General features: G+C 37.7%; 1 protein-coding gene across 3 annotated transcripts in view; it reads right to left on the reverse strand.

Annotated features, from left to right (window-relative positions):
• Nucleotides 1-22,063, reverse strand: part of WAPL (WAPL cohesin release factor) — a 76,547-nt gene that overhangs the window by 32,881 nt on the left and 21,603 nt on the right. For all 3 annotated transcript variants that reach the window (XM_049810083.1, XM_049810082.1, XM_049810084.1), the window contains 2 exons: nt 17,378-18,427; nt 10,356-10,474 (listed from right to left, as the gene is read on the reverse strand). In XM_049810083.1, coding sequence (XP_049666040.1) covers nt 10,356-10,474; nt 17,378-18,427 — 1,169 coding nt within the window. The remainder of the gene's footprint in view (nt 1-10,355; nt 10,475-17,377; nt 18,428-22,063) is intronic.

Here is a 22,063-nt window from a genome sequence, read left to right on the forward strand (position 1 = left end):
ATGCTGAAAATACTAGCAAAACAAGAAAGACAGCAGCTATGTGCAGGCAAGAATGCTTTCCAGGGTAGAAGACAATGGCAAAAGAAAACCCCCAAAACAATTTTAACTGATATCCTGATAAATGCATTATTTATATCTGAAGGGCGTTCATTAAGACTGTATGCCAGATGCTTGTCAAACCACAAGTAGTTAAAAAAACCCCAATAAACCAAAATATATGATTATTTACCACTCAGTATTCATAATCATTAAGAGTACTACTGTCCTGCATGTCTCACTTTGAACAGTAAAAAAAATAAGTATGTTAGGCAGCACAGAACTATTAATAATGGACTGATTCTTTTGAGAAGGGAAAGGAATGAACATCCATGCAGAGCAAAGAAAAAGAAATTATGCTTCAAAATGGTTAGATGGAATATCTATTCAACATAGGCTGAGCAATGTGTATATAACACAAAAAAAAGTCAATATGAATGCCAGATAAGATAACAGTTTCCAACAGCAGTTAAAAACCAGAAGCAAACCAGGAGCAAGTCATTTATTCAGTGTTCAAAATGTGAACCAAATCCCCATTATTTGGATCACAGTAGCAGATTAGTGCCAACAAATCACCTCTGGGTGCCATGGACCACTTAATCGTGAGCTGCTATACCATTTAATGCAGTACACAAAAAGCATTATGCATGCACATAGCTAGACAGCTACAAGCCCTTAGTCAGACAAGGTTGAAGAGTATCAGCAGCAGACAACACAATGAGCAGGGGGAAAAAGTGTCACAGAAGTCTGATGCAAGAAAAGCTTCAGAAGAACTGCAAAATGTCTTTCTTCCTCAAAGCTCAAAGGGAGGCCTACAGGGCAGAACAAGACAATGGGTCAAACATCCAAATGAAACATGAAAATTTAACTTGAAGAAACAGGACAGTTTGATAAACGTGAGATTCATTCTTTAACAGAAATAGCTAATGGTGTTCTGTACGCTGCTTACACTGAGTGTACTCAAACCTGGTCAGCTCAGAAGCAGAGCCCATATGGTTATGTTTACTAATTTGGCCTGAAACCTATGTTAAATCTAATTAAAAGGAACAGGCTACAATAGTTTAGACATACCACCACTATACTAGAAACATACCACTTCAATCAAGAGAAGGGAAAAACCTGCATCTGCCTGCAAGTAACTGTACTGGCACAAACACATCCTTGTAAAAATTGCTAGACAAAATTCCTGCCTTCTTTGCTGCTACATAAAGGCAGAGACAGACAAACACACAGACACACACACAGCCCCTCGCACCCCCCTGTTAATCCTAATCTGCTCGAAGTGTATCAGTCTACTAACAGGAAAGCCTTACAAAATTGCAACAGCAATGAAATTCCAGAGGTCATATGGTTGGGGTGCGGGTGTGTGCGTGCACACCCACATAAGCGTTTCCATTTGGATCAGTAAAACATTTTTCAAATAAATCTCCCAGCTGTCCTCAGTTACGACACCGTGGTTTGCATCACTGAGTATGCTTACTTGATTCCTTTCCGATGAAACCAAACTTGAAGACGCTTTTCCAGAGAGCACCTACCTCACGCCAGCTGTTACTGGGCATTCCCTAAAGCAGATCAGAATAAAGCTAATTCAAAGTAAAAACGTCTAGATGTGTATAATGGGGGACACTGGGTCCTCAACACCAACTGTTTCACTCTCAAGACGTGCTTGTGTCGCATCGCTCTATTTTCTAATGTACATAAAATCACAGACAGCTGAGTGAACGAACCATGCTCATACAGTACATGGGAGCCGTGAAGACAATTTTGCATATTCATCTGCATATAAATTAAGCTCCCACTGGCAAGTGAAACTGGTATATTTTAATCTCTTTGAGTGTTTTTCCCATTTTAGAACTTTCTACAGGACTGAGGCCTTGTGCAATGTAACATTTATCCTATGCAGTTATCCTGCATTGCCTAAAACACTGAGTTAATTACTGGGAACTATGCAGCTGATGGGGGGGGGAGGGGAATGCAAAGATGCAAGAGAGAATCTGGCTTCAAAAAAATGTTTTAATGCATCTTTGCTTCTTGCCTAAAAGTTAATACCAGTAGGAACTGGAAATATAAACCACAAAGTTTCCACCGTGACATTAAACATTTTCCATTCAACTTGATTTCTCTACTTCCTGAAAAGTCTAAGTACACACAAGGGGAGAAAGATTTCCGTGCTTATTTTTCATTTGTTCCTCTTGCCTCTCTGTGAGGACTTAGCCTATTACCTCCGTGTTGCCCTTTGCATCCCTACCTTTCTCAGAACAAAGCTATGTCTCAACTGATAACATCTTTCCTGACACTGCGTAGGAGAAGTGCACTTCCAATAACATTGCCACTACAGTTCCACCTAACAGTTGCGTATGGAGGACAGGCGAGGAAGCAGTTTTACCAGGTGGAAGGATCTCAGCTCGGCATCTTCTAGAACACACCCTTCTTCACCACGGTTTCATATGAAGGAGTGGGAAGAAAATAATTTTGATCAGCATCAAATTATTATCTTTAAGTTAACAGACCAACTCTTGGCATTTGCTTTCGCTCTGAGATAGCTTCAAGGTGTTATGCCCCAACTCAATTCAGTACAATTACAGTAGCTACTTCACTCTTCAAATTAGGTGACTAATCTGAAAACCTGCCAGTCCTGATTAGTATCCTGTTTACCAACTTAAAAATTAAGAATTGGTTTTGGTCTATTTACATTAGTAATAGAAGGAAAAAAAAAAAAGCCTAAATGGTAAGCACTAGGAAGCCAGTATTAAATAAATACGCTTACCAAAGAATCTGGTTTTGCAAAGGTTAAGTGAAATCGATATAAAGCTTTGGTTTTTAACAAATCAACTATTTAAGAAACAGATTTATTCTTACCTTTTATCATCTTTTATCTTTTTTTAAAGTTCATTTTTATTCCAGCAATATAAAAGTTGCTTAAAATACACATGCTGTTTATAATTGGTTAGCACTTAAAACAGCTCGTATCTTCCGCATCATTCCAACAAATAGTTTTTGGACCAAAAAAAACCCACAAAAAACACTTCAGTTCAGGACCGGGCAGACCATCTGCCAAAAGCGTCAACCAGTAAATGAAAGGAATGTACTGCGGAAGCAGCAGCATGCTGTCACAGGTTGTCAGATCTGACCACCACTGTTTGTCAAACTGCTGATGAAACAGACTGCTGGCTGAGCACTGAACTGATACAAGCCAGAGATTTCACTGAGTACTTTGGTTTTGGTTGTCAAAATTCAGCTTGACTCCTCAACAGAGTCAAAATAGCAAATGTCAACTAATAATCTTCCCTGTAAAAAAACCAAATTAAAAAAATTGCAATTCTGACATCCTTAATTAGGTGCAAATAGCAGCTCAATGTGTGTAATATCAGCAGTTTAACATCACTGAAAAAATGCTTTATTATAACTGTTCACCCTTTTGGTAGGACACTCTTTGCCTAAAGATTATGCAAGATAAGGACAAGCAGTTCTTTTTAAAATTAGTTCTGACAACTCTACTCTGATCCTACCATTAAAAGTATGGAAAGGGCTATGACTGGAACAGCAAAACTTTACAATTATGCTTCCCCTGCTGCTTTTTCAAGACTATTTACTTAAAATAAGCTATGGAAAAATAATTAACCAAAACCACCTGAAGTTGTGCACTTAAAAATTCATCTTCACAAACATGCAATCTAACTAAATAAAAAAACTTTAAAAATTTAATTTGGGAAAATGCAGATTCTTTTGCAGGCCAGCAAAAATAAATGTTACTTGCAGGATAAACATCTACTGTAAAGTATAATACAAGCTAAGTGGAAAACTACAGATCACAGGGCAGCCTAGTTTCTTTCCCCTCCCACGCACATGTCACTGTCATATTAGCCGTTAAGTTAGTCAAACCAAGAACCATGCATGGTTTCGTACTTCTTCAATTTCAAAATACTTTCAGATCAGGTAGAAGTATTTCATCTTGGACTTCAAATAAACTTAGACACAGCATTCGTTTCAAGCTGATATTTACAGCTTCTTCCATTCAGCATGAAGTACCAGTGGAAAAAGCTCACACCAACCTGTAACAGCTCTCACAGGTTATACCCTTAAACTTGTATTACAGCAAATCCTATTACGAACAGGATCACACATAAGCTTTATTTTCAAGGATTGACACTTTCTCACAGTGCCTAAAAATTTATAACAGGAATATGGCAACTCAGTGAAAACAACCTAGTCATGGAAAAAAAAAAAACCCACCACCTGCCTACAGGACATGAAAGATGCAATTAAATAATGAACTATGGACTAGTTGCAGATCAAACGGAAGCAACACTGAAGAAAAAAAAAATTTTTTTGCTGTTTCAGCACTTGATAACTGGAAATTAGTGCTCTTCATACAGTAGTGATTTAACACATCCTTCCAATTGATCTCTCCAAAACAACACACTTAAATCTTGCACACGTTTCTGTACCTTACTGGGCACAAAACACAGCAGTTATTTGTAAAACTGGAATAAAACATGAAAAACAATAAATGTTACAGGCTTATGACTGGATCAAGTTTTTATCTTGGATACAGAGTTCAGCAGCAGTCTGTTGACTAAGCCATGTCTGAATTCAGCAATGATTTCATTCATGTATTCAATACTACTGTCATGACCGACTCTATTAATGTCACTTGATCAAAGTAATGCATGTAATCCTGCTAACACCGGCTGTGTTTAGTGAGCATTTCTCAGTTGCAATGTTGATTTAACCAGGTTAAGACGACTTAATCTCTCTTCTTCAGTTCCCTCAACTGAGTGGATACAATTGTTTACAGTCTCCCAGTGAACCAGACTGAGATTTGTGTTAAATGTTTCCTTTTAGTGGGTTATTTTTTAAACACAGACTGGTTCCTCAATTTAGTTCAATACACAACCTTGGGAAACTGAAGGAGCAAGGGAACAGGAGTGAGCAGGTAGAGCAAAAGGAGAGCAAAGGCACCTTCACCAAATACTTCTGTCAGTATTTTTTTCTTTTTCAGGCAAAACCAGTCCTTACAGTAGGTTGGGTTTTGTTATGGTGGGGGTGGTGGTTAGTTGGTTGGGGGTTTTGTTACTGTTTTTTGATGTATAATACAAGATCTCAGCTTTTCCTGACAAATACATTCCACACTAGTGGAATAACTTTCAAGCAATGCCACTGTTAAAGAGAAGGAAAGTGCTTTGCATAGAAAACTCCATGGTCCAGTACCTGAATGAGTAGCCCAAAGGGAACACTATGATAATCAAGTTACTGGCAAAGAGGTTTTTCCATGCCTTTTCCTGTACAACCCAATGTGTGCACAACAAGGGGGTTGGGGGGGGTGGGGGGGCACACTGATGTAATCTTGTTCTTCCAATTCACTGCGTACGTGTGGGGAAACGTATACAGTCGCAAAAGAGACAGGTTTATCTAGAGCTAAGACCTCAACAAGTGAGTTTAGAGAAATTTCTCCAGGCATAGCAAGACAAGCAGATAAGAAAAAATACTTAAGCTAGTCTAAAGTTGTTCATAAACATTCAATTCTCATTGCAAAAGTGAGTAGTCAAGGGAAATACACAAATTTTAATTGAAGTCAGAAGTCATTAAGCAACAGACTAGCATTCAGGTTAGTTTCTGGTTTGAAAAGCAGTCCATGAATCACCAATGTAGACTGTCCATGCAGCGAGTACTTTCTTCCTCACTTACCAATCATAAAAACTGTATGATTTATCCTCTCAAGAAAATGTCAGTCTTTTATAGGTGTTAAATTGCATTCTATCAACACTAGCATGGAAGCTTTATGAAATGTACTCAGTGCAAAAAATATCAGCATCTAAGAAATTAATTCCAAAAGACTCATTTCTAAAGTTCACCTATTCTAAGGCACAGAAAAAAAAAATTCCCGATACAGCACTCATCTAATACCTTGAAATTTCATGCTCCTTTGAGAAAATACAACATGGAGACTGCTTTTGGGTATGTCTACTTGAAAGAGTCAGTGCTTTTTTCTGTTATACCTCCTTTGGCCCCACTTCACGCAACACAGTAAATTTTCCCATGTGTCTTAGCAGCACTGAAGAGCACTAACATAAGGATTATCGTTCCCCCCTCCCCGGCCCCTCAAGCTGAAAGGCTCCCATACCTTCTAATTATGATTTGCAACTCTATTTACATGCTTACCTTGGAATATTCAAAGGTAATCAGTATTCACCTTGTCTAGGTTGGCTTCCTATGGCCACAGGCAGAACTAAGATCAGCACAGAGTTGCAGGTCACTTTTTATCATACTTTTCAAGTTCATGAGCAAAGGGCCATACCAGAAAATTTGCAGTTGAGAGGATTTGGTGGTCCTTAATGACACACTGGACAACAGAAACACTGAACTGACAGCTTGGCTCTGGCACAAAATACCAGGCACAGCCGTCAACTTCTAGGACTGATCAATCAAAAGATTAAGTTTGGGGATAGACTAGTTCCCTTTATCTTACATTTCCAAGTTGGTTTTATTTCCAGGTTCCTGTTTAGAGACATGCATAGTTTGCGTAAGACCGTTGGGAACTGTTCCAGAGTATTCCTACAAAACCCAATTTTCCTCATTTGCTGACTCTGGCCCAAATCTGTGGTGAGAAAGGCAGGAGCAAGAAACCCCAGGAAAGAATTTTTGTGGTCCCTATTTTCAAGCCTTTAGTCTGAGTAGATTTGGACCATAGCAACAAAAAAAGTTCTTGTATACCTTACTGTTTTTTCCCTGGTAATTGAGAATTAGTTTCATCTGCAGAAGGGGAACTAAGCTCAAAGGGACCAGCAGATGGGCATATCACAGCCCCACAGAGCTCCCAAACTTACATGCTAGAGCATGAGTTACTGAACCAGTTGAATTAAAATTGTAAACAGCTGCAAACAAACTTTTGCAGATGTTACTCATGTATGCTTCACACCCATAATTTGCAAGTCAAGTAACGCCAATATTTATGTACTGTAAGTACGTAATTATGTTGCTACGGAAAATAATATTCCCCATGCAACCGAGGCTCAGCATAAAGAGATAATTCCCTTAAAAGCAGAATTCTGGTTGAGACTTTACATACCTATGATAATGTACTGCAACTTTTATGTTCATCATATGTGTGAATAGCCAGTGATTTCAGTAAGACTCCTTATGTTAAAAGCAGGTTTTAGAAACACTGTTACTCATTAAGTCAATAATGTCTGTAATCTTTTATTACATATATGCTCAAAGTTTCAAGAACTGGACTTCAACATTAGAGTACAATGGTTCAGTTTCAAAAGCACAAACATGGGTGAGGGTCCTGCTGACTACAAACTCAAAAAAAATACTTCAGCTTTCTGGATCTACTGAAGTTTAACAATACCACCTGTTGCTTCCTGAGTAACACAGCTGTTTACTTTCCAGCTCAGTGTGATGCAATGTGCCATACCTCTAATGTCACCACCTAGCAGAAAATAATTAATACTGTATCTGCTAGTTTCTACAAGAAAAAAAAGAAAAGGTGATGAGACAGTGAAGAAGTTCCAGAGATTTTTATTTTTTTTTAATCATTTAACTATGTTCAGGTTGATACTGATAGTTCATTTTTTTCATTCCCAGAATGAAAATTCCCTCAAGATGCAACTGAGATTAAGAGTCTACATCTATAGTTTCAGAAGATAATTATAGAGTCTCTACTTACCATCAGAACAAGCTTTACAAGCTTTTTTTAGTGACTCCACATAACAGCTGTATGATTAGAGAACACTGAAGTTCCAAATCTGAATTGCAATTACAGCAATTTCTACTTCGAGGTCTATTATATCACTACAGGGGCAAAAAGGCTGTTTAATTCTCACCTTTCCCACTTGACTTAAGTTTATTCCCAACTGAGAATTTTCTGAAGTTGAAACAACTTTCTCTCATATACTATGATACTCCTGTAAGATTTTTTTTCCACATGATTTCATGATACATACATTCAAAATGAATTAAAAGTTTCCATATAAACCCTCAGGTATTTAAAGTATAAAAATTAAACAAGAAACTATTCTATAATAGCATTTTATGTGTATTTGAAGCATAAATACATAAACACTAAAAAAAATTCCATATTTACCAGAACACCCACAGCTGTTGTACGCTGCTAAAAAACCACAGCAAAAAAAGTACAGTTAAAATTTACATTCCCTGTACTTCTGTTTCTCAGTCTATTGTAACATGTTCACTGATAGGAAGCTGATTTTTAAAAAATGATTATTCTATCAGCAGCAACTGAGGAACTCTCATCTTCAAGAAATACTATTTCAGTTCTGAAAAGACCCTCCTCACTTATCGATAGCCTGACTGCAAACTCTGGAGGCAAGAGTCAGCAGCGAAGAGGTCCCCATTCTGTTGAAAATCACAAATCAACAAGGATCGATTCTGCTGGTTTCAGCAAGGAGAGAGTTAATTTTCTTCATAGTAGCTAGTGTGGGGCTATGCTTTGGATTTGTGCTGGAAGCAGTGTTGATAACACAGAGGGATGTTTCAGTTACTGCTGAGCAGCGCTTACCCAGAGCCAAGGGCTTTTCTGCTCCTCACTCCACCCCACCAGCGAGCAGCCTGGGGGGCACAAGGAGTTGGGAGGGGACACAGCTGGGACAGCTGACCCCAACTGACCAAATATTCCAGACCATATGATGTCATGCTCAGCATATAAAGCTGGGGGGAGAAGGAGGAAGGGGGAGACATTTGGAATGACAGCATTTTGTCTCCCCAAGTAACCGTTACATGTGATGGAGCCCTGCTTTGCTGGGGATGGCTGAGCACCTGCCTGCCCATGGGAAGTGGTGAATGAATTCCTTGTTTTGCTTTGCTTGCCGTGCGCAGCTTTTGCTTTACCGATTAAACTGTCTTTATCTCAGCTCATGAGTTTTCTCACTTTTACCCTTCTGATTCTCTCTCCCATCCATCCCACCGCGGGGGGCGGGGGGAGTGAGCAAGCAGCTGGGTGGTGCTTTGAGGCTGGCTGGGGTGAAAGCACAACAGCAACACTCTTTTTCAAAAGGGCATTACAACTGACAGTACTTATTGGTCACGTGTTGTCCCAAATTAAAATATTCCCTTGCGTGTTTGGAGAAATAAAACAAATTTTTCCTCCTTCCTCCACCCACAAATCCACGTTTTTAAATGGAAAATTAACATCAACACAGCTGGGGAGATGATAAGTCTTCTGGTTCTGGAAGACCAAAAAACACCTTAAAAAATTACTTCAAGTGAAACTATCATATAACACAAGTAACTAGCTACCTTTATGAGAAATTTTACAGAGTGATTTAATTATTAGAATTCTTTAGGAATAACAACAAGGAAAAATAATTTTTAAAAAAATTCTTAGAAGAGTGCTGAACACATTCTGAACATATATAAAAGAGTTTCTATTATTACATGCAACTGCCCGGTCTTGCAAAACTTACAGAACTCAAAGGGAAAAGAGAAATATAAGTGCATTTCCCTCTTTCTCTTATTATACCAGTTCTGGATTGCAACAATGGTAAGATAGCTACTGTCTTCACCAGACAATGGGAACATGTTATGCAAAAAAGCATATGAAGAGGCCTTAAGCATTCGAAATAGGTATGCTGGACAATCAAGTCAAAAATTTCATTTAATGGAGATTACGTGGACCCCACTATTGCAAACTTTCACCTAATAGCTAAACACAATTTTTGCTGTATGCACATTTTTAGAAGCCTCATAATACTGAGTAACCTATAATAACAGGTAAGATAAACCACACCTAGCATCAACAAAATGAATAAGCTCCATTCACAGTATGAAAGGGCAAATTCATACTGAATACTACATAGTCTGAGTATATGGGAGTGGGATCAGGGGTTATTTTTCTTTTTTTAACTAAAAGAAAATCTCACTTTTCCACATGCTATAAAGTCACTTGTCCTTATACAGACTATGCCAATGCCAAATTTGAAGCTTTCAGAAAGGTTCAATCCTATAATATGATAGATGTTTCCTGGGAGAGCAAAGAAAAAAAACCAAAACCAAACCCACACAGCATTTAATGGTGCATTGCTTTAACAACCAACCAGAAGGGAAGGCATCTAGGTTGCACGTTACCATTGTGCAACTCCAGACTTGCAGCTGAAAAGTAAAATTACCAGTAATGATAGAAAAATCTTGCACTTGAAGGTTTTACTTTTCCAGATATTATCTTAAAAGCCAACAAATTATCTCATGTGCAGATATCAACTGGGACAAAAGCACTGTTACATATATAGGAAGAAATACCAATACTGAATAGTTAATTAAAATAAGAACTTAGTCTTGGTCTCAGTATTATTACTCACCCGCTTTGGCCCACTAAAAATCTTCCTGGTGTTTTCCTTAGATTTATCACCTTGTTTATTTGTGGATTTCTTATTGCCTTCAGGCACACCAGATGCATCCTCTGAAAACTCCAGAAGATCTGTAAAAGGTAAATATAGACATGAAACACCCATATTGAAAGCTGTTGAACTGCTAGAGCATTTCTTGCATCTGACATTTCCACATGTATAGCTTCTGAAATTCTATAATAAACAATCTTAATCAGAAAAATCAGCTTAAAAGCCAAATATAGTTCTGGATAGAGCTCAGATTCACTGACTGGACTGTCCTAATACATTAGAAGATAACATTACAAGGTACACAGTCACAACTATTATAGCACCTCTTGCCCATTGTGTAAGCTTCAAGTTATTATTTCCCATTTTATACTCCTGCGAATCCCAGGTTACCTTTTATATGTGCTTACTTACAGCTTACTGCTACAACTCTGAGCAGTAAATGAATTAAACAGTAGATGGGGTTCTTCAAAAGTGTGAGATGAAGAGATTTAGAAGAATACTTCCCACTACAATGATAGGACCAAAGAATTGATCCTAGTTCACTTCTCATGAAGGCAGCCTGTTTATATTTGTTTATTCTGCTATAAACAGTATTAAAAAAAAAAATCATCATCAGCTCAGGAGTCAGCTAGAAGGAACCACTGAAATGGCCTTCCCATGTATTCAATCCTTGCCTCACCAGTAGTTCTAGTACTCGGTCTTGGACTGTAAATCTGTAATTCACTGATCTAATTAAATTCTTGTCCTATTTTTTTTTTTCTTTAAACTTGTGTTGTATTTGAAGCATTATCCCTTGGAAACCAGCTTACGTTCTTTTACTTGGCATGAACCAGAAGTTACCTAAATTTCAAAACAGAAATAAAAGACAGGCACAGAAAAGCACCGTTTCATCTGATAAACAGTTTAGAAGATTGATCTATTCCAGAGAAGCTGCCACTATTTGAAAACTGCACTGCAAAAATACAAGCGAGTTGGATCAGTTACTCTAATCCCAAGTGCACTCACATCCAGTAAACAGGACCAGCCAAGTGCCTAGGTAAGGAGGCAATCAAAAGCAAATCAGGCAAGCAAATTTGTAATGGCGCTTGCAAGGACACAAAACTTATCTAGTCTGGGGGAGAAGTACTCTTAAAATAAGGCTCAAAAGTTTCTTGAATTGCAGTAAGTTTCAAAGAGCTTGGCAGCACCAGGACAAGCAGGATGCCCACTGTAAGGCACCTACCAGAATCAGCCTCTCGCATCCCAGCCCACTGGTTTTCAGTTTAGTTGTACAACATCAGCACAATAGCTTAAGAACACAACATGAACAATCCCTCTGAAAAAAACTGACTTTAAAAGATATTTTGATAAAATTAATTGAACAGAGGAAAAATATTACAGACCAATTCCCATTAACTTAAATAAACCAAAAGTACTTCCAAAGCTATATAGAAGTCAACTTACTCCTTTGCTGGCACTTACCAAAGGAGTCAAATCAAATTGCTTTCATACACATCCTTACAAATCCTGAAATACTTCTGAAGAAGCCAGGTCTTGAATGCAGTTCCCAAAGAAAGTCAAACCAACAGAACCAGACCCTATTGTAGATTAAAAACTGAAAAGCAACTCACTTGACTATAGTAATTACAAACATGCAAGTCACACTAGAAATGCAAGATGTGCTTTCACCCACCAAATCAGCACAATAATGTGTGCCTTGCTCTAAGACTTGGAGCTGGTATTGTGCTTAATGATGATTAATAGTGCTCCATATCAACTAAGCCACAATCTTAAAATCATCCAAGTTTCTTTGTTTGAATTCTACTCCTATGTGATCCTGAACTGTCCCATTTAAATTAGGTAATTTTAAATTCAAAGAAGCTTCTTGATAAAAACATTTCAATTCCTATTTACAATAGGATAATTTTGCATTTTTTGATGTTGCTAGCATATCAAATGCTTTCATGATTAGTTTCCATAAGATTATCTGGAATGCTTTGATTTGAGCAATGTTCTTTAAGGCTTTCTAGGTATCCTAAAAACACCCTGCATACACATATTACCAGATTTTGAAATCTAAACTAAATAGGGTGTGGAGGAGAAGTCTTTTGTTAACATTAACTGAGCTAGTCAAAGACACGAGTAGTTTGGTAAGCAGTGACACTAATGAAGTTTGTTCTCCACTGTCTCTCTCTTGTATGGATGTTTTTTCCCCACCCCACACAGAAAAGATGAGCATATTGACCTTTTTCTCAATACAGGAGCCTGTAAGTCTTTTTCTCCTCTATTCAACCATTTTCAAGGCATTTATAATCTTTTGAGATAATTTGCCTGTCCCAGCTAAAATTGGAAAGATGTTCAAAGACCAACTAGAAGGCAACACCACAGTAAACTTCCTGGGGAAAAACAACCCAGTTTTGTTTTAGTGCCTGAGGGTAATTCCGCAGAAGATTTTGCAGTCCTAACAGGACTTTGCCTTTGAGGACTTTGATGTACTCTTAACTGGCTAAAAATATTTACCCAATTAAGGTGATTCAGTTTGAGAAGATGCAAAGGAAAAAAGGAAAAAAAAAAAAAAGGGCAGGTTTGCTCATCAGAAATGAACTGAGTGCTAGATGCTGATATACAAAAGCTATTTTATTATCCAAAAAGATTATAGGAATCTCATCTTGATCACTGAAAGGAAAATGAATGCATGACACTAAGGTTAAGCTGTATATCAGAACTGATTTATGAAGCAAAAGGCTAAGCTGCAATACTTATACTACAGTAACTGCTACTGTAATTTAGATCAAGAATACTGTAATTCATCATTACTATACCGCTTATACGATATATAGTGAAGAAGGAGGCGAACCAAATAAAAGTATGTTAGAGGGGCTAAATCTTCACACCTTTCTTTAGCAAAAGGTTTCAGGGCAACTGCTCTATCCTGTTTATGTCAATCTACATAGGGATATGGAAATGTTTCCTTTTAGTCAGCATTTTTCTTTCTTTCTTTTTATTTTTATAAATGCCTGTCACTTTCTGTAATAATTTTGTCATTGGCCAAAATGAAATGTAGTAAAACAAGCATTAACATCATCCTAGCTGTCCCAGTTGAACAGGTGGGAAATAAAGCATTCTGAGACTACAAGTTCAGAAGCTAAATATTTCAGAAATCTTAGTGACCACCCAAGCCACTGACAACCACGGCAAGATCTTTAGAAAAAGACATAAACAAACTGCTAGCACAGTTATTTCCAGAAGTATAACACCATCCCAAAGATACAGGTTTGCTCTTCAAAACTGAAGCTTGAAGATAGTTTTGGTTAAGCCCTACTCTTCTTTGCCATTAGTTCAGACTCCTCTTGGATACAACTCCCCACTGATTAATATAGTCAAGTAATTAAGTCATTTTCCTCCAGCATTAAAAGCTTCTCTTTACTAGAGTCATCCTGTATTCTGGCTAGTGAAACGATACAGGTACTGTTTCAGATCTAGTAAAGTCTCATCAGTACTTTCAGCCTCTGGCATTCTGGCAGACTACAGCTGGGAGACTCACAAGTGAAAGGGGTTTTTGCTTCACTGGGCTGCTACACCAACTAATACGAGAGAATTTTAGATTGCAATGGCAAAAAAAAATTGAGAACTTTAACTAGAACTCAAAGCTTCACTAAAAATCTCAGGCTCATAAAGTTATGAAGTACATTCATTAAAAAGAAAAGTCTGCAAACAGCATCTAGGAACTTAAAAGCCAAGAGCATCTTGTGGTTTGGGTTTTGTTTGGGGTTTTGGTTGTTTTTTTTTTTTTTTTTTGGGGGGGAGGGGGGTATTTGTTTGGCTTTTGTTTGGGTTTTTTGGTGTTTTTTAACCATTTCAGCAGGCAAACCTATTCTAAAAGTGAACAACAGAAAAGGCACTTCAGTGAAAGACAGTCTAACTAAAATTTACTTTATCTCCTTTGCACTTTTTCCTGCACTAACAATATTGTCCATCTAGTCTTTAGTGCTTCCTTAAATTTCATGTGCAGAAACATTTAAACATGTGTTATTAAACTTACTTTCCCTCAGCTGTGAACTACTAGACTGGAAAGAATAGTCCATTCCCATCTCAGTTAGAAAATTTTTGCATGATGTTTTATACTAGGATTCTACAATAAGTTTCATAAAAATAGACCAAGATTATGGTAAGTAACCAAATCAGTATTACAGAAAAATTTTGTAAAACTGCAACAGAAAGCATTAAATCTCTTGAAAAACTGACTATGCCATTTAATATTCTTTATGCACAGAACATCAAAATCAGTCTTAGGAATTTCCAGGGCTGGAATTCAGAGAGGCAATTTGGCATGTCACCTGTCAACCTGGAACAGGAACACTGGATTTTTATCTGTGGATTTATTCATTAGCACAAAAAAAGAAGAGCACACACAGGTCGCCCCCTTGCCAGGAATTCCCTAGTGGGGTACACGTTAGCTTTCAATTGTAGTGCCGTGAGGAGTTTTCAGTGAGGAATGCCTCTATAGCGTTCAAGCCAATTATTACTGATTTTATCCTTCTCAAAGTTGGCAATACCACAGCCCTGGGACTGTAACTTGGTCCAATTAATAAATTCCTGTTTACGCCAGTCACAAGGTTTAGGAAAGATGGTTTTGGGAGTTGGTAGTTCCCATTCTGAAGCCAATTCATCCTCACCCAGTTCCTCAGATGTTACCCCAATCACACTCGGGTCCCAAATAGATGGTATTTTATTTCTATCACCCCCAGCTGTTAACCACAATTTTTCAAAGTCTTTTTCGATCCCCTCTTGTAGCATTAGCACCTCTCAGTACTGTTTGTAACTTCAGGAAAAAGTTTTATTGTGCAAGATGTTCTGAAAGCTTTTTCTGAGGCTTGAATTCAAAACTAGCATTTTCCATGGACACAGAAGTCACTTTTTTTCAGTATGTAAAGGAGATACCTCACAGCAGTGTCACATATTTTACCACAACTTCTGGCTTAGATCCAGAAGCCCTTGATAAATTCTCAAACTCAGCATCACTATATTGAAAGACCTTAATATGACTGTTCTGAGTGATCATGATGCTCAAAATTTTCAAAGGTGTGACATAAGACAGCATGAAATCTATCAAGGGGTCCTACAATTTTTAGGGCAATATTAGACTCCCTATTTTTATAATCTGTACTACAGGACTGAACTAGGAAATGTGCCGCAACTTAGGCAAATAACTCCACGTCATCCTTTCAATTTTCAGAAGAAAAAATGCAAGTCAAATCTCACCTGGCTACAGCAGCACAAAACAGGAATCAAATGAGCAAAGGAAATGCAAAATAAAGGCGAAGCATCTCTTAGTGGAGGCACTAAGAGGTAGCTCTTACCTAAGAATTGGAGAAGTGTATTAAGAAACTAACAAAACAAAAATTTACATCTACCTGTGCCACAGGAACCTCTTAGGAAAATATTTCAGAGAAATAATCTGTGATATCTCAGAGTATAATGGCCTCTTTGGTGAATGCAGTGCTGGATGCAAACTGTAGATATTTTGAGACTCCAGGGGACAGCAACTGAAAGGATTATTTGATGGGTTAGCACCTCAGCTGCATTACCTGTATAAACAATTTTTTTTCTTGGAATAAATGGATGAACAAAGACTTGTCACAGAAAGGGACTCAGATGAGACTATTTCCTAAGTGGCCCTGTAAGTCAAACCCATTTTCCAAAGGGGCTGGAATGCAAGTGTCCCATCATAAGTAAATTTTATGAAAACAAATCAAGGCTTTTTTTTTGTTTGAAAACACAATCTTCTCCTAGAACATCAGTATCAATTTGGCCCTTTTAGAATTTACAAAGGGACCTAGCAGTTACATTTACCTTTGATTAAAAGGCTTACCGACAATTCTGTTTTTAAAGACAACTATAATTAGAACAGAGAAATGAATATTTTTTCCCTAGGAAATTTTCTTTCTGGATTATATTAGCAGAAGCTATTTGTAGGAAAAAAACAGCTTCTCCAACATTTGCAAAGCTAGACTCAAGTACCTCCCCTCTCCCCATCACAATGAAATACATCTGCCAAAGTCTTAAAGGTGTAACAACTTCAGTGAATGGATAAAAACTTGTCATGCTCCCTGTTCCAAAATGGAGGACCAAGAAGTTCCCTAGAACAGTGGCAGTGTTTTGAAATACTTATTCCAACATGCATGATTCTTTGGCATTAGACTTTTTCAAAATGAAAAAGCTAAAAGAACCTTTCGAAGTGATTCCTTTTATTCTTCACCAACACCCCTCAACCTTGATCAAAGTCATTATGCAGGACCCAACCAAACACCAAGCAAGTCTAATTTTTCAAAGGCACTCAAACACCGTAAACTTGCTCAGCAAATTATGCATGACCAGTTTTACTCATATGTATGTCTATGTACACATACACACACGTACCACCTATGCAGAAGGTGGACATAGCTGAAAACTGGAAGCAAAAGCAGCAATACATCAATATGCAGAGGCACACCCAAATCCAGTCATCTGACTGGCAGTCCACGAGTTCCCACAGCCTCTCCCTTGAACCGTGCATCCTCGGATAAGATGGAACTTGAGAAAGGTCCAAACTGTTTACAAACACGTTCAAAAGCACAAAAAGGAAAAAGGTATTTCACATCTCTAAGAGCTACTTAAATTTCTGCACTCAGCTCCATAATTCTGGGTTGACGTGGAGCTTCTGTGGGAAGATAGCTGCCTTCCAGGCATACGTACTGTACACTCAACACACCAAAAAGGTAAGAATCCTCTGTTCAAAAAGAAAAAACTCTACGTCTGGCAAGAGACCAAGGGGTATAAAGCATACTTCAAGACAGCTATGAAACACCAGACAGGACCACAGCAGAAATAAGCAAATTTAACTTTTAGATTTCCAGGTCAGTAGTACTGTTCAACAAATTCCTAGGTATACTGCAAAAAGAACAAAATATAAAGGTTAACTAAATTTAAATGTTAAGTACGTATTCCAGAAGAGTTCTGCTTACCTGCATTAGTACTGAGCTGGCTGTCCTGGGAACAGTTTTCATTGCCGTCAGAGGTTGACTGTAGTGAAGAAGATGGTGCAGTTCTACTTCGTTTTTTGTTAGCCTTCCTTTCTGCTACCTGCCACTCTTCATCTTCATCCTCGCTTTCACTCAAGTCATCAAACCCAAAGTACTTGATTTTGTAATTGGAACTCCCAGAACTTCTAGAGGCGCCTTCATCTCCCCCTCCCTCATCTTGATCATCAAACCCAAAAAACTCTAATTTGACATCCCTTTTGGATTTGGTATTGCTTGGTCGAAACCTGGTTGTAGTTTTTGTAGTAGCAATGTCTGCTTTTTTTCTTAAGCGTCCAGCTTCTCCCAAGTCAGTAGGGGCTGCTGTGGTAAATTCATCGATTCGTTCCATGGTATCCTGTATAGTAACATTACAAACTGACAAGCAAGATGGATGTAGAACAGTGTAGTCTCTAGTCCGTCCAACTGTCCCTCTAAAACTGGTCCCACTACTTAAAGAAACTTTTCTTGCTGGGTTCAGACCATCATTATTTGACTCACTGTTTGCTTTGGATAAAGACTGACTAGTGCCATCCATTAGCTTGTCAAAATTTGTTGCCCCCTGTGGTTTTGCTTTGTTGGATCGACAATATGTCCTACAGTTGCTTGGCCTAGGAATAGTTTGCACAAGTTCTTCACTAATGGCTTCCTTTGGATTTTCACTATCTTCTTTATCACACTCCTCATCCTTGCTCTTCATCTCCGAGAGATGTTCATTGTCAAAATCTAATACATACTCTCCAGTTCTGGTGTCTTCAGTTTCATCCTCCCATTCATACAAATGAGTTCTTAATGGCCCCTTCGTCTGAGATGTTTCTGATGGAGAGTCTGCTGTTTTTCCAGTGTGGGAGTCCCAAGAATCAGGCAGGTCCTTGGCTTCAATGTTGTATCCAGAAGCATCTGTAGTTTCAGTATTGGTTTTGTTACTGTCTTCAGTGTCCTCATAGATGAAATGACTGTTCTTCTCATTATCTTCATTCAAATTCTGTATTTTGTCTACAAGAAAAGGTAAATTTGTTACTATAAAGCATTATTAAAAAAAAATAATCGCCCTTGTGGGCAACTTTGAAAAGTCACAATATAACAGCAAATATTCAGTTTTCAATGACAAAAAACATTAGAGGCCCTTATCCTCCTTGTTTCTACTTTTTAAGCCTTTCAGTTTAAAATTTTTGCTATAATAAATTATTTTCACCATTTCTAGCAAAAATATACAGTAACTTGAAATAAGCATCCCTTTGAAAACATGCACATCATGAAAAGAACAGTAGTAAACCCTAAATACAACCACTTATTTACCTATACAACCTACACAAAAAAGGAGAAGTCTGAAGCAAAATTTTTGAAGTCAATCACGCTTCAATGTTTTACACACAAATGAATTACAGTGAAAAAATTAGATAAAGAGCAATTATAAAGCATTTTCTAATTATATAAGAAAAAATTTCCTTCCTGTACATTGGTTATAAGAGTGTTGTATTTTATTCTTATGCAAACATACCCACCCAAAAATCCTTGTTTACATCAAGCTATTGCAACTACACTAGTGTTTCAAATGAAAGTTTTGTGATATAGACGCAGGGCCTCAGATGCCCTACTTTAAGTACTTTTTGCTTTTGCATAGAACTGGAAAAGAACAGGTAATATCATCAGAAACACAAAACATCTATGAATCAATGAATTAGCTAAGTTTGGATATATTCATTTTTAATACTAAAAGATACATTATAGTAGCCTACTGTAGTCAGGAAAGGGGATGCACGGGCAGGTTACAGCTGCTCGTTCAGACATTCTTGGTCTAAGAACTAGATAGTAGTGAGGCATCATCACAGTAGAAATGAAGATCAGCATGGGCCACAGAACCTACCAATGAAGTTAAGTAAATTTGCTGAAAATGATCCTATAATTCACTGCCTAACACAGTAACTGTACAGCTACTAAAACCAGTGAAAGTAATCCACTAACACATCTGTACTAAAAATGCTACAATCCCTGCTACAAACTGTATCATAAGTTTTGATTGATGTACCCTGAACGGCACACAACTTCAGCAACTGTTACTTTATTTTGCTGCATCAAATTAAAATATTTGGATTTCCAGAAGAAATACAGAAAATGCAATTCTCATCAAAATTTTAAATTAAATCACTTCTGAAATGCAGGTTTTTTACAATGAACTTCTTCAGATCAGAAGAAGAGCTGCTGCCAAAAGTCAGTCTTGCAATTTTCCAACCCATAGCCACACTTATAGTTCATGCTGTCAAAAAGAACAAATTGCACTGTAAGAAATCAGGTTTTGTAAGATTTGTATCCAGTCAACCAGCATCCACACAGTAGTAATGCCAGGAAAGACAGTATTAAGTCTTCCACCTGTTGTCCTCTAAACTGGTGGGGAAACCATTCCCTTTGGTTTCCCTGAATACCAACAAAAGCTCAGTGGATTTGGTACCAGTTTCATGAAGATTGCATCTGCATCTGCCACACTCCATTGCTGCACCACACACACACACACACACAGACACCCAGAAATACAAGCATGTTATTTCCTGGGAAGAAGATGAACAGAAATTTCTTTGAAATTTCTGAGACAGTATAACTAAACACAGGAACCAAGGTGTCTACCGTTACTGTCAACACTCGCTGTACTGGCTGCCTGGGCCAGGAGAAGAAAGATAAGAAGTCCGACTGGAATGCAAAAGACCCTGATGCATAGAAGAGTAGCACATGATGAGATAATCTGGAGAAACAGAAGCAACCAGGAAAGGGACAACTAGAAAAAAAAATATGCTAGAAGAAAACATGCTTAGAAGACACAGCAATAAAAGAGGCTCCACTGGCGGAGTGCAATGCCTATGGTTGAAATTTGTTAGGTAGCAAATGCTTCCTAAGCATTTCCTAATGCTTCCCAAATGATGAGTTCATCAGTAAAATGAAGGCTTTAGCATCCTTTGGCACTAGGTCCTGTCTGCATTAAACTTCATCAGCTACCATTTACCCAGGTGGCACAGAACTTTCATAGCACTGATGAAAAGGTGTCAACCCTCCTGATGAGGAAAGTGAGCATCAGCGCTGTTCCAGGGAATTTTGTTCATTTGTTTTCAAACTAAAACGGTATCATCTAAATGCCATCCTTGCACATATGGTTTATAAAAGAACTTTAAGGGACAAGCAGAAAATTCTAGTTAAAAAAATTACTACAAAGACAAGTTTTGCAGGAAAATTGGTTTAATCCTCGTTGAAATTCCTCAGGGAGACAGGACAAGTAATATCTCTCAAACTAGGGTCCAGCTGAGGTCTGTCACAGAAGTTTACATACTCAGCTAGATATAAAAAAAAGCTCTTCACGGAATATATGAAATGGAAAACTAAATTCCACAAAGAACATCAGTCCTAGCCATCTCAGTGATGGACTCTTGCTTAATCCTTTTCAGTATCTATATGCTATACAACAAATCTTGTTACTCCCATTTCAATCTCATGCTTGTGATAATCCAAGAGGCCCAACCAAAATTAATCTTTCTGTAATCAAAGAGTGAGTTTGACAGCATACAATATGTTCCTTTTTCCCTCCATATGTTTGATATTATTGTGTAACTGAAGACTACCATAACACTTAGGCATGAAAACCAGCAAATTAAACTCAAAAAATTTTCAGACTTTCTCGCTAAAATACACTAATTTGCAGCCTCACTACTACTGTTCCATATCTGAGTGCACATTTACTTGAATTAATAAAGTCTGAGCAACATTTAAAATAAGTACATTTAAAATATGCCCGCCTTGGCTTACTAAACAATATTGAATTGTTAGGAAGAAGTTTCAGTATGCGTATCTGGAAAGGGAATGGTTTTCCTGTCCTAAGGAAGTCTGGGATTTTAAAGAGCCACATTTCATACCAGGACCAAATCAAATCTCATCTTCCCAGGGAAGGAATAGAATACATGTGTGCATGTGCACATTACAACCCAAGAGTCAATTCAGGAATCTGTTTTGAGATGAAAAAAGCTGAAATTTAATTTTACATTGTCTTAGCTTGAATTATCATCTCGGCTACAGTCTGTGCTCTCAAGCAGAAAAGATGATCAACACATCAAGCCTGGAAAACAGACTGAAGAGGCCAAAGATATATAAAAATACATACAGCTCATACAAACCAGTAGCATTGACAAAAAATTAATGGAAAAAATTACCAAGGAATCTGTCTGCAAAGAAATGTTAATCAACTATTCTGAAAAAGTTTGGTGGGGTTTTTTGGTAGTTTGTTTGTTGGGGGTTTTTGTTTGTTTTTGGTTCTTCGGGTTTTGGTTGTGGTTTTATTTTTCCCCACACTCCGCTACTAGCACATCACAAAAATCATGACTACCCTCCAATAAATACCTTCACATATGTTCTCTTTTAAAACTCCAGATTTTTAATACACAAAAAGCAAAGATATTCAGAGAGTGCATATTTAAGTCTTTAACTTAAGATCACTTCATCTAAAACATACTCCCTGAATTCTTCTGTTCATTCATCAGTTCTGAAGCAGTATTTAGTTGTTGAAACCACTTTACCTTCTTTGTCCCTTGCCAGGAAGTTATTCTGTCAATAACCAAGAGCTGAAGCCATTGTCTACTAGGTCTTTGTAAGAAA

Source organism: Accipiter gentilis, chromosome 9 (genome assembly GCF_929443795.1).
Source record: "Accipiter gentilis chromosome 9, bAccGen1.1, whole genome shotgun sequence".
Classification (NCBI taxonomy): Eukaryota; Metazoa; Chordata; class Aves; order Accipitriformes; family Accipitridae; genus Astur; species Astur gentilis.